At 42.8% G+C, this 13,883-nt stretch overlaps 1 protein-coding gene across 1 annotated transcript in view; it reads right to left on the reverse strand.

Annotated features, from left to right (window-relative positions):
• Nucleotides 1-2,813: 2,813 nt before the first annotated feature.
• The window catches only part of sema4f (sema domain, immunoglobulin domain (Ig), transmembrane domain (TM) and short cytoplasmic domain, (semaphorin) 4F), a 60,824-nt gene continuing 49,754 nt past the window's right edge, over nt 2,814-13,883 (reverse strand). Inside the window, 13 exon segments of the mRNA XM_038732122.1 lie at nt 2,814-3,972; nt 3,975-4,536; nt 4,735-4,925; nt 5,073-5,128; nt 7,002-7,153; nt 7,262-7,371; nt 7,797-8,010; nt 8,134-8,275; nt 8,863-9,044; nt 9,141-9,295; nt 9,437-9,556; nt 9,709-9,820; nt 10,550-10,648. Of these exon segments, the coding sequence (XP_038588050.1) occupies nt 3,818-3,972; nt 3,975-4,536; nt 4,735-4,925; nt 5,073-5,128; nt 7,002-7,153; nt 7,262-7,371; nt 7,797-8,010; nt 8,134-8,275; nt 8,863-9,044; nt 9,141-9,295; nt 9,437-9,556; nt 9,709-9,820; nt 10,550-10,648 (2,250 nt within the window). The 3' untranslated portion in view covers nt 2,814-3,817.

Here is a 13,883-nt window from a genome sequence, read left to right on the forward strand (position 1 = left end):
TTATACATCCCTACATTAACGTCTGTGTCAACACTGTGTTAGTTCATGGCTGATATCTAAATGTTGCAATTCCCTCCTGAGTTTTAAAAGCCGCTCCGGGGGTAAATCCCAACATTTTTTTCAAGTTTTCCTTGAAATGTTAATTCTACGTCTCTCGTTGGTAAAATGCTTACTCTGTTGGTAATATTGTTGTAATCAGCTCAATGTGACCCATGTCGTTTTCAGATAAACAACTGTTTAGTTCAGCTATTATCTGTGACATTGTTGTATAGAATCCCTGTGTCGCTGATAGAACTACCCTCTTGTTGGACAAACACAACAAATTTTGAGTCTTCTGATGAAAAAGAATTCCATGTTTTTGGATATTGGATAGTTTTGTTCTAAAGTTTGCTATTGTATTGCTCGGGTAAAATAATGCAGACAAGTTGCTGGGCAGGGTGACAAAAAATCCTCTGTATCCATGTATACGTGTTTTTGTAATCTGCTAAGGTAGCTGAATGACCTGTTTTTCCAAAATCCATGAGTTAAATTTATCTAGCCATCCGACCCATTTGACTAACACCATGTCCCAAGTATTTTATTTCCAACAACATATGCAACATATCTGTCAATAAGTATGCAGAAAATTTTCAGAAGTCAGTACAAGCACCTGTGTTTTTACAAACCAAATATTCAGTTAAGCAATACATCACATCAGCTACATCCACATGTTGTTTTCTGGTTAGCATTAAAACACAAAAATCAATGCTAAAACAAAACACAAGACCCATATGAAAATTGTTATCGTTCACGAAAAACATTTGCTATATCGTGTAGAGTAGATTTCACATCTGCATATTTATCAGCTGTCATTTGCACCATGATACGCCATCCCGAGGTCACACATTCTGTCTGTTTGTCAAATCTAGAACAACATAGTATCCTATCTCTCTCACATATTGTATTGTTCACAGCTTCACACAACAGTGCTCTCATCTTATATGTATGTATATAATGTAACTCTTTTTGACATGGTTTAGTAGACTAGACACATTCCCCATTGTTTTTAGTGTTGTTCCCCCTTCCAGATGTCCAGAGATTCCTTAACTACTGCATTCACACTGTCCTCCACTCTAACTACCCGTTTAGGCAAAGCAATGACAAAAGGATTCCTCAGCCAAATCTGTAGAGCAGCTACTGCAATGTCTCGAATACTGCATTCACACGTTGGCACCGACCCACATAGCTGTTTTGAGCATCAGCGAAATTTTTGTTAAAAAGCTTCTGCGGAATTTCTCCCTTATGTCCTTTGATATAAAAGAAGGGCAGCGTGTCAATGCATATGTGAGGTTGCTTTCTTCTCCATTCATCTGTATAAGCACAATACGCACGTTTGTTTAGCTTTTTGCTGAAGTATATCGTTATTGCTAACATAAGGTTTATACCATCTGAATAATTTATCAATGTGCAAGAAGAATTCAACGGTTCTATCCCATTCTCCCCACTGGACCACAAAACCGGTGCTGAACCACGTCTCCCACTCTTTAGACGTGATGGGGTAGCCTTTTTGTTGCTCTGGGGTCCTCATCCTTGCATTTTAAATGATAGAATCGTCTTTGTATGATCTAAAAAATATGAAGGATTCTGAGTCGTAGACTTCAAGGTTTTCACGAAGAAAAATTTCGTCAAGCTCTCTTGTATAAAGGTGAAATTTTCCCTGCTCAAACAAGAATCCTGACATTCTAAAATCTTCCACTGCCCACTCAAACTGAGGCGCCCAAGCCTTTCGGTCCAGAAAATCAGCCAATGTTGTTGGGGGAGTATCCTTTCTAGGAGCCATGCTCATTGCAACAGGATCTATAATTATGCGTCGTTTTGGAGTCATTACTCCCAAATAATTACCTGTGATGTCCATTATTGTGATGCTGCAAAGATGGCGCTGTTGTTCTGCATGAAGATAGCTTTGTCCGATACGGATTCACCCAAAAAATCGTTCAGTCACCCTGTTCCACGCTCTCGGTCAAATGCAAGTCAAAAACTATACCTTTATATATAGCTAGTAACTAAAGAATAGATACTAGTAACTCTTTTTTTAGTTACTAGTAGGCTAACTTAAGTATAAGCACTTGTAACTAATGGAATAGTTAGTTACTAGTAGCTTTTAAATAGTGATTAGTAACTTTTAAGGAATAAATGTTAAAACGGCTTGCATCTGATACTTAATTTCCCTGTGACATACATATATTGAAGTGAATTTTTTTGGTTACTAGAAAACTTATTTCCATCCCACTGATGAACCATATCTCACAATTAGAATATTTTACTTACTGATAGAAGACTTAAAGAAAATGAGCATGACTCCTTTGTCTTACCTTTGATTTATTGGAGCTAAGATGGAGGACACACTCGTGGACAATTCATCCACTTACTAAAATGTCAGTGGTGTTAAATATAAAGTGCTCTTTCTCATTTAAATGCACTAACCTAAGTTACACTCCAGTATGAGGCACACCCAGACCACAGGTTGTGCTGTCCTAATAATAAATTTACCCTTAACAAGCTTAGTTTCTAAGTAGTTTTCGTCAGCTGTTTGGAGTGGAGTTATCAAACTTTTACACACACACATAATGGGCTCCTGCAGAACTAAAGTCATTAATTAAGCAACATATGTCCAAAAAAAAACTTAACACAATCATCTCACAGCCACATACAACTTCACACACAGAATTTACTTAAAGATTTGGTCCATTTCAGGGGAAGAACCATTTGTTTCAAGTCTTTGAACTGTTTCACACCCTCATTTCACCAGACAGTATGGGAACAGTGATAATAGCGACATTTTTTTAGGCTTTATTACAAAACAACATGACAAAAACAATACATTTTTATGTTGAAACCCACACTCACAAAACGAGGTGATGGTGGCTTTGTGTCTGGCAAGGTCCATTCCTTGACGCTGAAATGAATTTCACAGCCTTTGAAAATCGTCTGCCTTCTGTCTCAGTTATGTGAATGTGCACAGTGACAAATCTGAGCAGCTGTCACTTGCATCTGCTGTGCTTCTTCAGCTTTCTGCACTGACTCAAATCCGATAGGTGTCTGTCAGCCCTATCACCGTCTTGACCTCTGCAGCAGTGTCGGCAGGGACAGCCCCGTCATGGTCACTGTAGTCCACCTGAAGCCTTCGCAATGAATTCATTGTTCTTTAGTCTCTGACAGTGGCATCTCTCTGTTTGAAGGGCCTTCTATGACTCACCAGTCCTTTATCACTTTGGACCCATCAGGGTCTGGGATTTGAGTGGTATGTCAGAGAGACAATTAGAAACACAAGAGACAGAGAGAGCTACAGAGAGATTCAAAGTGCACTTTTCTTTTGCAGTGCCATCAGGAGACGATGAGAGAGCAAACAACAACAGGAGTTAAGGTGAAAGACAATATGGCTTTTTCATGTCCACACATGTAGACACTTTATCTTTGATTCTTTGTAACATTTAAAATGTGCGATATCACGCTCAGCTCCATGACAACAGTCCACACATTCAGACCGCTTATATTTACATTTTATATTTACACCCGACACATTTATTCAGCTGTGGCTCTCATCCTGAGTGAATCACAACACTCTAATATGTTTTCTGTGAAGCAGTTCTCTCCAAACACAACATGTCTCTTTCACATGCTTAGACTTAAATATATTTCTCATATATCTCTTTAGTCTGTCTTCATGCCACAGCTCCCATTCAAAGGCATTTGGCAGTAACCATTTTGCATTTCTTCCAGTAGTATTCAGTTTCTTTGGAGGATGCAAAATGGTATAATCAATAGTATATTACGCTTTTCATATTGAACTTTCTTCACACTGGGCCAGTGGTGCTGGTGATTTAAACATAGTAAGGCTAGACAACTCCTCCTCCAGTACTTTTATCCCTTCCCCTAACCCATCCCCCAGCCCCTCATCCACCTCGTCCCCCTCCCCTGGCTCCCTCTTTACCCTTCGGGCCTCTCCCTCTCCCCCGTCCTTCCATCCAGCATGTTGGCAACTAAAATGTCTGTAATCTTCAGCCCGCTGTTACTTGTGTTGCAGTTGGAGTACAGGGAATTCCCATGGCCATTACTGGAGTTGCTGTTGATCAGTGTGCCACTGAAGCTGTTCCCAATGTGACCGCCATTACCCTGGTTGCTGAGGAGAGTTGTAGTCGTGGTTGTGGTTGCCGTCCCGTTACGTTTTTCTGTCAGTCTGAATCCCTCGGAAAACAGGCTGGCACTGCTGGGGGACTGCGGCGTGGCTGAGGAGCCCAGCAAGTCCCGCCCCTTCTCTGACGACAGCGAATTATCTGGCAGGTGGTGGCCCTGGCGACCCAAGCTCTGACGACGGGTCACGAAGCAGATGAGGAATACACCTGAAGTTAAACCCCCGCAGAAGATAAGGATGTAGACGGCTAGGACGTGACGACTTCCTGGTATCGCTACCGTTCCTCCAGCACTGGGGCCTTCTAGTGTCAGCTGATACACGGCCCTGCGGCAGGGGGTGGGGTCCCTGATACCTGGTCCTGCCTCCTGGAGTAGAGGGACATGACAGAGAACAAGAGTTGTTTTGATCTGTTTGAGTTTACCCCCTTTTTTAAATCACATAAGCAGTGGAGAAAATTGCCTGACTCATTTAGTAATAGGCTACTTATAGCAGGAAATAGCAGGAAAGTGGAATAGGCATCTGTGAGCCCTGTATGTATATTTCTGTATGTTTGGCCTGTGTACCTGGCATGTGCAGGTGTATTTTCCCAGGCTGTCCTTTGTGACAGTCACCTCCAGGTCAGAGTGGTGCTGCCTGGTGTGTCTGTGGGGAGGATGCTCCCAGCTACAGGGCCTGGGAGACAGCTGGACACATGGCAACAGGAGGCGCAGACCCATAGAAACCCGCAGCTCCCTGATGGACGGGTTGCAACGCCCTGGAGGACAGAACACACAGCGAGACAGAGAGCGAGAGAGGTGAATGACAGACATACCATAGTCATGGAAGTGTTATTTGTTTGAATCATTTTAGACAGCAAGAACTCAACATTTGCATTGTCTGTGATCTCAAAATAAAAACTTACCCTCCTGCATATCACACTGTCTTAAGGCATGGTCTACCATATCACCTGGAACAGGCCTGGACACACACACACACAAAATAGGGTTACACTTTTGCATCAAAAGTTTTAGAGGGAACAGAGATCTTTCCAGATTTCTCTTCAAATATCCAAGGAAAGTTCAATCAAGAGCAACTGGACTTGGATGAAGATTCTTGAAGACATTTCACGTCTCATTCAAGAGGCTTTCTTCAGTTCTACTTGACAGGGCATCCCAACTATCAAGGTGATGGATGCTACAGGTTGACACCAGAGTGGATTTTCACTCCTGTCCCATGCCGCTCCCAAAAAAAGTAATCCTGTCCTGTCCCAATTCCATGACAGAGAAAAAAGAAAATTCCTGTCCCGTCCCAGTCCTGGAAGAAAGACCCCCGTCCCATCCAGTTCCCAAGAATAAAAATCAAAAATAGCATTTATTCTATTAGAAATTCAAATTTTCTATTTAAAAACTGACCTATGATTCCCATCCAGCGCACTCCCGTTGACTGTATTTCCAGTGATGATTAGTGAAATTGACTCCCATCCAGCAGGAATCCCACAGGATCCCCGAAAAATAGCCTTTAATGGATACCACTTCATTAGTGCTCCTGGCTGTTGTAACTACAATCGTTATGGTTGTTGGAGTCCCCTGAGGCCAAGTCTGAACGACCATCACTGTCATTGTCACAAGAGGCCGAGTGTGAGTGTGAGTCTCTTGAGAACAGATGAAAGGACAGCATTGTAGGTGGGGGATAAGTGGTGTCTTAAGTATCTTCAACCAAGTCCAGTTGCCCTTGATTTAACCTTCCTGGGAGAACTATGACCTGGATGACTGAGAATCTTCACAGACATCTTTTCAAAAAATTTAATGAGTCTATCAACAGATGGTTCATCATTTCCTGCTTAGGTGATTATTACACGGCGGTGTTTCCCCTATTTGCATTCAGGAGCGGCGGTGCGCTGCTGAAAAAGTGGTTTTGGAAAAGAAAGGACGGTGTTGACTGGAGGAGCTGAGGTTAGTAAAGCTAATTAGTGATGCAAACTAGTCCTTCTGAAGGACGAGACGTTTCTTTTGGATTTTAATGTGCAAATAAAATGCACCTCATATTGCCTTTTTTTAATATTAATGTCTACAGATAAATGTCAGAAGCTGTAAAATGAAGACACAAAAGGCAAACGTGAACAGTCGTATCTATAATGTTTCTGAGGTCATATTAACAGGGTTTTCCTGCCATTAAGGCTTCGGGGTGATGCCCAACACATGCTGTGCCATTACTGTAAAATCACTGTGGAGCAACAGAACCAACTAAATTACTTTCTCCAGATCTAAAGGTTGTAGTTCCTCCCCAGTAGACTGATCTTTGGGTGTTGTTTATTTATTATCTGCTCTAGCTTTTCCAACTATTTGTTCAGAGGTATGGTGAAAATAATGGCCCAATATGATGTGAAATTACATATTTTTCATTGGAAAACATAACATTTTTTGTGGGGAGGTCTGTCCCCGCTGCTGAAAAAAATCCTAGAGGAAACACTGCACAGCGTTTTCAAGATTGTTTTGGTTGTGATGTGTTTATTGATGGTTTTATTTCTCTCCTTTTTTCCTGTCGGTTTTACTGAATCATTTTCAAGAGTGAGTGATGTTTTTGTTTTTATAAATGATTGGTCTACATGTTTTACATTTTGTTAGCAAGGTTAAAACATTAGGAACGAATGTTAAATTTGTAGGTAACACAGGAGTGTTTCCTACATTGCTTACATTTTAGGGGTTAGAAACAAAATACACAGAATGATTAATGTACATACTATAAATACAAAATGTTCCTTTTTTACACATAACTAAACAATTTTCCGACCTAATACTGCTGCTGTCTGCCTTTGCTTTATATTTTCTGGAAGTCTTCCTGTAGTACTCACTCTACTGTTGTGGACCCGCAGGCTTCTTCTGCTGCATTCCACACACAGCCCAGCCCTCTGGCTTTGGCACACACCTCACAGCTGGTATACAGACCGCAGCCTTCAGCCTGGACACGAGCCAGAGACAGCGGGCTGCCCACCAGAGCCCAGCCCTGGAAACACACAGAACCACCATAGAATCACTGAGCAATGTAACAGATATTTCAGAGCACTGTAGATTCATATATGTGATATGTGATCTAAATGTGAAAATGCTGTACCTGGTGCAGTAATATATTGTTGACAGGCTCCTGCGAGGTGAACAGAGGAATTTCCTGCAGTAAGGTGGCGTTCTGGCCCACTACTGCCACCCGGTGGAGCTCCCCGCGGTCTGCAACACACACAAATGCACATGGTGAACAATAAATCCCATCTTTTAGGTAAAAAATATTAATAAAAAATATATTTTTGTTTTATTTACTACATTTAATTTAGTTTATTTCATATTAAGTTGTATTTACATCATTTTAGGAGGAAGGTTATACAATTTTGACTGATATCCAAAGTGTTATATCTGTCATGTTCATTATTTGTACATGTCCAGAGAGAAATATTTCCCAGAACATTATTTTTATTAACCCATAAGCCATCACAGTTCAACATACTTTAAATTAATTAAAATCTATTAGGTTTTTCTTTCTCAGTTATTCCATTTGCATTAACTCTAGATTTGACTGCCGGTTTGAGTTTATCTTTTGACATTTCCTGTCCGTTTTATCGTCCTTTCTTCTTATCGCTGCCTACTTCTCCCCTCACCTGTTCCAAGGTGCAGCACTGCTCCTCTCCGCATCTCCCCGTTGCCCGTCTGCGTTACAGCCAGCTTGGTGTATGTGATTCCCTTCCGGACCAACAGGGGTGCTGCAGTAACACTGTTCTCCATCAGAGGGTGGTCCCTCACAAAGGTCAGCACCTTGTCAGGAAGTTTCAAGGACGACTCGAACCCCTCAGCCTTCAAAGCATTGTTCAAACACTAAAAAAATGTGTGAGGGAAGAAGAAAAAGTCATTTTTAATATAGCAGAATGTAATGAAATGCACTGTATTAAGTAGACAGGGTGATATGCATTAGTAATTAGTGGTTGTACGGTTTAGTACCTGGCCAGGCCTTGGTGTGGGGACAGGTTCAGGGTTGATCCAGTTCTCGCAGGTCTTCTTCAGCTCTTTAAAGGGACCGTCCATCACTTTGATGATGTCCGACAGACTGTAAACACACACTGCTGATAACTCTTCACGCTCCCTAACAAAAGGAAAAAGAATGGTTAACATTAAACCGTGATGCTGCGACGTTTGAAGGGGGAAAAGTTGCATTAAGAGTTCATTTCAAAGTCAAAGGAAGAGTTTGGCATTTTGTGAAATATGCTTGTACTTGATGAAAGTTAGATGAGAGGATCGATACCAAATTCATGCTGTACAGTCAATATGAAGCTACAGCCAGGAGACGGTTAGCTTAGCATAGCATAAAGACTGGAATCAGGGGGAAAAAGCTAGGCTGACTGTGCTTGTAGTCAAGAGTGACGTTCTGACAACTTATATAAGAAAACTACACAAATGCCTGTAATACTGTACTGAGTCAGTGTAAAGTCACCACATGCGGAAGAAACCCCTAAATGTGATCTGACATCAATAGAGCACCTCTATTGGTCTCTCTTTATCTTTGCTCCCCCTGCCTCGCTTATCAATCCTTCCTCTCCTATTTTGCAGCTTTTATTTCAATGACATCACCAATAACAGAAAAATAACAAAAAACTAAATTGACAATATTCCACTATCATATAAGTGAGATGCTTTTTTTCCCCTTTCACCCCTGCTTGTGCCTCAGCTTACCACTGGGAGGTGAAAAGTCCGTAGAAGTGTGTGCTGCTGGGGTCCCCTGGTGTGTGTTGCGTGGTGAAAACATCTGTCAGGATGTTGTAGCGCTGACCGCTGGGTTTGTCCTCACACACCAGCTCAGCCTTGAGGAAGGTGGTCCAACGTCGCTGCAGAGTCTTCATCCCTCCCACATCAGACTGAACAGACAGGAGGAGACAGATTAAACCCAGCAGTGAATTCACATGAGGCGATGAATCAGTCAATCAATCATTCAGTCAAGACGTTTGGGTTACCTTGCAGACTCGCGCCACCCTGGGCACTTTGACTTTGGTGTAAAGGTCATACTCTTTGGCCACCTCAGTGAAGAAGAAGTAGATTTTGTCATCGTCTCCGGTTGGGTTGCTCTCTGGAGACTGTTCTATGAAGGCTGAGCTCACAAACTCTGGGTCTGAAAAAGACACAGTTAGACTTTTTCTTGTGAGAACATGATAAAGATAATTTCAAGTGAACATGTTGGTGTGCCTGTGCAGAAAAACATATATGGATATCGGGGTTTCCAAGTGAGTGCAAGTGTGCATGTGTGTCTCACCACTCAGCCAGTTGATGGATCGTTCAGTTCGGATGCGCTCCTGCTCAGGGCCCGTTGCCCGGGAGATGTCAAATAGCGTTCCCAGGAAGTTACTGGTGGCTGCTGTGTATAAGGTACCGCCTAGACAAAAGAGAGAGAATTAAGTGAGTTTTATTTAAATAATGCACACAGAAATAGAAAAAGAACCCAAAAATAATACCTTAGATTGAGTCGATATCCTGATCAACTAGACAAACAATTAGAATATAAAACATTCAGCAGGACTGTCCCACCTGCCATAACAGCTGTGTAGTGCTGACTGGGCTCAAAGGGACACTTGCCCTTCCCCGTCTCCATCTTTACCCCTCCATCCTCGGCTTTCTCCAGGGTGAAGGAGGAGAGCTCCTGGAGGACGACAGGAAAAGAGAAGTTAGAACTACAAGGGCAACACTGAATTTCCAAACGAGTAATGGTAATTATGTAAATTAATCTTTTTTTTTTCACAGCTGTCTTGTGTTTTATTGTCCTCTAAATTAATTGCAAAAATAAAAAGCTTTGGTCTTAATTTTATCTCTTAAAATGTCACTATAACTGACTCTAATTATGCTATTTTATGCTAAAAGCTTTAGTGACTTTAGAGTTCAAAGTACCTTCTAGAAAATGTCACTGGCAACAAATCATCTAAACACTTTTGTTGGTTGACAGGCACTAAACATTTTCTAACAATTACAGAGAAAAAGTATGTGAGTGGAGACTGAAAAAGAGAAAGTTTAAAAGTGAATAAATTCACATTGGTGGTAGGGTAACAGCATGTGTGTGAGTGTAACCTCCTGCCTGCCTGTCCCTTTGGTGAAGGACTTGGGTGTGAAGGAGTGTGGGAGCTTATCACAAAGATTCATTTGCAGCTCTTAAAACTCATACTTTAGGTGAAACGACACACAGATACATGTCTACAGGGACACACGTACATGCAAGCAAAAGCAAACACACACCAGTTTGAAATTATAATGTGTTGAAGATGAGTGTGTGCCTCCGGCATAGATCTGCCCTATAATGCCTCGCTCAAATATAAATTCATACATGGACTAACAGGAGGACGGCTTCACACACACACACCCACACACACAAACTAACCAGGAAGGCACACTGTGGGTCGAAGGCGTAGGTGCCACACACGTAGATGTGTTCCTTGCCAAAAAACTCCAGCAGACGGATGTAGTTGTGGCAGTCAACCTGCAGGGGGAGACAAATACCCAGGAATTAAGACAAGCCAAAATTGTTTTTGCATACAGGCTCAAATTAAGAAATTAGGAGGGAATTTATATATATTTTTTACTGTACTGTATATGTACCCATGTATTACATTTTGCATTGGATTATAAACAGTCCGGCTCAGTTTCCAGATCATGAAACATTTTACATGTGAAAGAGGAGGTTCACTTTCAGTTAGCATAAAATGATGAACTTGATACATGATAAAATATACAGGGTCTGAAATATAGCTGTATTATTTATTTAAACTGATATTCACTTAAATATATACAAGAATATACACAACATGTGAATTTTATAAAGTAGACTCAAAATCACGTCCGTTTTGACAACGAACAGAAGTGGTCCCATATTTAACACAATGAGCGGTTGGAGTGGATTGTAAGAACAGCTGGAGTATCAATCATTTTGATTGGAAATTGGAGACCCCCACAGCTGGGACAGACACTTGAGACCCCCACTGCTACCAGCAGAGACCACACATAGTGACTCACACTAACACAGGCATGCAAACTGCAACTTAAGACCACTTGCACTTCCATGTGCATAAATAATACACACTTATGTGCTCCTTTCATAAACACACAACATAGATAATGTATTTGTTGAGCTCTCCTCTCTTTTTAATCTCTGCTGTCTTTACACACACATATTCAGTCCCTAGCTGTCATGGAAAAACACCCTCCTTATGCCTCCCCAGTTGCCGTAAAACCATGACGCAGGCAATTTTCAGTAAGCTTGTGTAGGTGTGTAGCTTGCGTGCCATCCTGGATGAGATCCAGGTCTGAGTCACTTTCGCCCCCCCCCAGGGACCTGATCCTCTCTGATGCCCAGATCATGTCACCCAAATCAGCCCCTACCAACACACCAAAGGCCCTCATGCTGGTACAGCTCCACGTGAGACAGACAAGAGAGCCAGAGAGGGAGAAAGAGCGCTCAGGCTGGTAACAAAGGGATCAGCTTGGGATTAGCTATTTCATTGGTCCAAATTAACCTCATTCATACTAATAAGCTTCATTCACAAACTGGCATGGGGTGAATCGAATGGCTCTGTACTGTACTTCAATTCTATTTTATTCTATTCTATATTTGACACTGTGACATCTTACATCAGTTTTTGTGAGGACATGTGTGTGCCGACTAAAACCTTCCGCCCATACAACAACCAAAACCCTGGTTCACAGCGAAACTCAGGCAGCTTCATCAGACCAAAGAGGAGGTCTTTAGAAGTGGGAACAGAATCCTGTATAACCAGGCCAGGAACACGCTGACTAAAGAGGTCAAAGCAGCAAAGAGGAGCTACGCTGAAAAGCTAAATAACAGCTTTGCAGCCAACGACCCTGCGTCAGTGTGGACAGGCCTGTGGACACTCACCAACTACAGGAGACCAACCCCCAACACTGCTGGTACTCAACAACTGGCAGACGAGCTGAATGGCTTTTATTGTAGGTTTGAAAAGCCCACAGTCACACCTCTCCCCCCGCTCCAACACCATCTTCAAACACTCACCTTCCCCCTCTGACACACTGCCATCCCTCCTCTCTGACCCCTCACCTGCACTCATGATCTGTGAAGAGGATGTGAGCCAGCTCACAACTCAGGCAGAAGATCAGGAAGGCTCCTGGCCCCAACGGTGTGTCTCCATCCTGTCTCCATCCTGGAGCTGTGTGAAGTTCCCTCCTGCTTCAAATGTTCTACAATCATCCCGGTCCCCAAAAAACCCTCCATCTCTGGATTAAATGACTAAAGGCCTGTCGCCCTGACATCTGTAGTCATGAAGTCCTTTGAAAGACTGGTGTTGGCCCACCTGAAGGACATTACAGGCCCCTTGTTGGACTCCCTGCAGTTTGCCTACAGGGCTAACAGGTCAGTGGATGATGCTGTCAACTTGGGTCTGCATCACATCCTGCAAAACCTCGACTCTCCAGGGACAAATGCAAGGATCCTGTTCGTGGACTTCAGCTTGGCGTTCAACAACATCATCCAAGACAAACTCACCCAGCTTACTGTGCCAGCCTCCCCTGTCAGTGGATCACAAAGTTCCTGACTGACAGGAGTCAGCAGGTGAGACTGGGGAACATCACATGCAGCACCCGGACTATTAGCACTGGCGCCCCCCAGGGGTGTGTGCTCTCCCCATTGCTCTTCTCCCTCTACACCAACGACTGCACCTCACGAGACTCATCTGTCAAACTCCTTAAGTTTGCTGACGACACAACAGTCATCGGCCTCATCTGGGACGGTGATGAGTCGGCCTACAGATGGGAGGTTGATCAGCTGGCACTCTGGTGATCACGGACTTCATGAGGAGCCCCCCCACTCTGCCCCTCATCACCACATTCAACAGCCCTGTGTCTGCTGTGGAATCCCAGGTTTCTGGGATCCACTATTTCCCAGGACCTGAAGTGGAAGCCCAACACGGACACCATCATCAAGAAGGCCCAGCAGAGGATGTACTTCCTGCACCAGCTCAGGAAGCTCAGCCTGCCTAAGGAGCTGCTGATCCACTTCTACGCAGCCATCATCCAGTCTGTCCTCTGCACCTCCATCACTGTCTGGTTTGGCCACCAAAAAGGACAGGAGCAGACTACAACGGACAGTCAGGACTGCAGAAAAAAAATCATCTGTGCCAACCTGCCCTCCATTCTGGACTTATACATTTCCAGAGTCAGGAAACGGGCAGGAAACATCACTGCAGATCCATCTTACCCCGGACACAACCTGTTCCAGCTTCTCCCCTCTGGTAGGCGCTACAGAGCACTGTACGAAACTGTAACAGTTTCTTCCCACAAGCCATTACTCTGATGAACATCTGATTTCTGACTCAAGGTGTCAGGAAAAATTCCTGTGAATTAACCCAGTAACTCTGCCTCTAATCAGCACCTGTTTACTGGCTAACAGTTATTATTCAGTTATTCACCACTCTCTATTTGAGTGCTGTTCATACTGTTATATTGTCATATTGTAGATACTGTATACCAAATCCACCTACCTCAACTCATCACTCCTGCACAAAATACTTATTTATTCCAGCATCCTTTGCACTATGCTTTTTAAATGCGATTTTAAATATATTGAGATATATTGCAATTTATTACCTTTTTCCAACTTCCAATTATGGTCCCTAAAGTCAAACTTTGTCAACATCTGTTTATCTAAAAAGATACATTTCTCTGTTTGTTCATATCACTTTTTC

Source organism: Micropterus salmoides, unplaced genomic scaffold (assembly GCF_014851395.1).
Source record: "Micropterus salmoides isolate LMB-PRFRI ecotype aquatic unplaced genomic scaffold, ASM1485139v1 Ms_hic_scaffold_2, whole genome shotgun sequence".
Classification (NCBI taxonomy): Eukaryota; Metazoa; Chordata; class Actinopteri; order Centrarchiformes; family Centrarchidae; genus Micropterus; species Micropterus salmoides.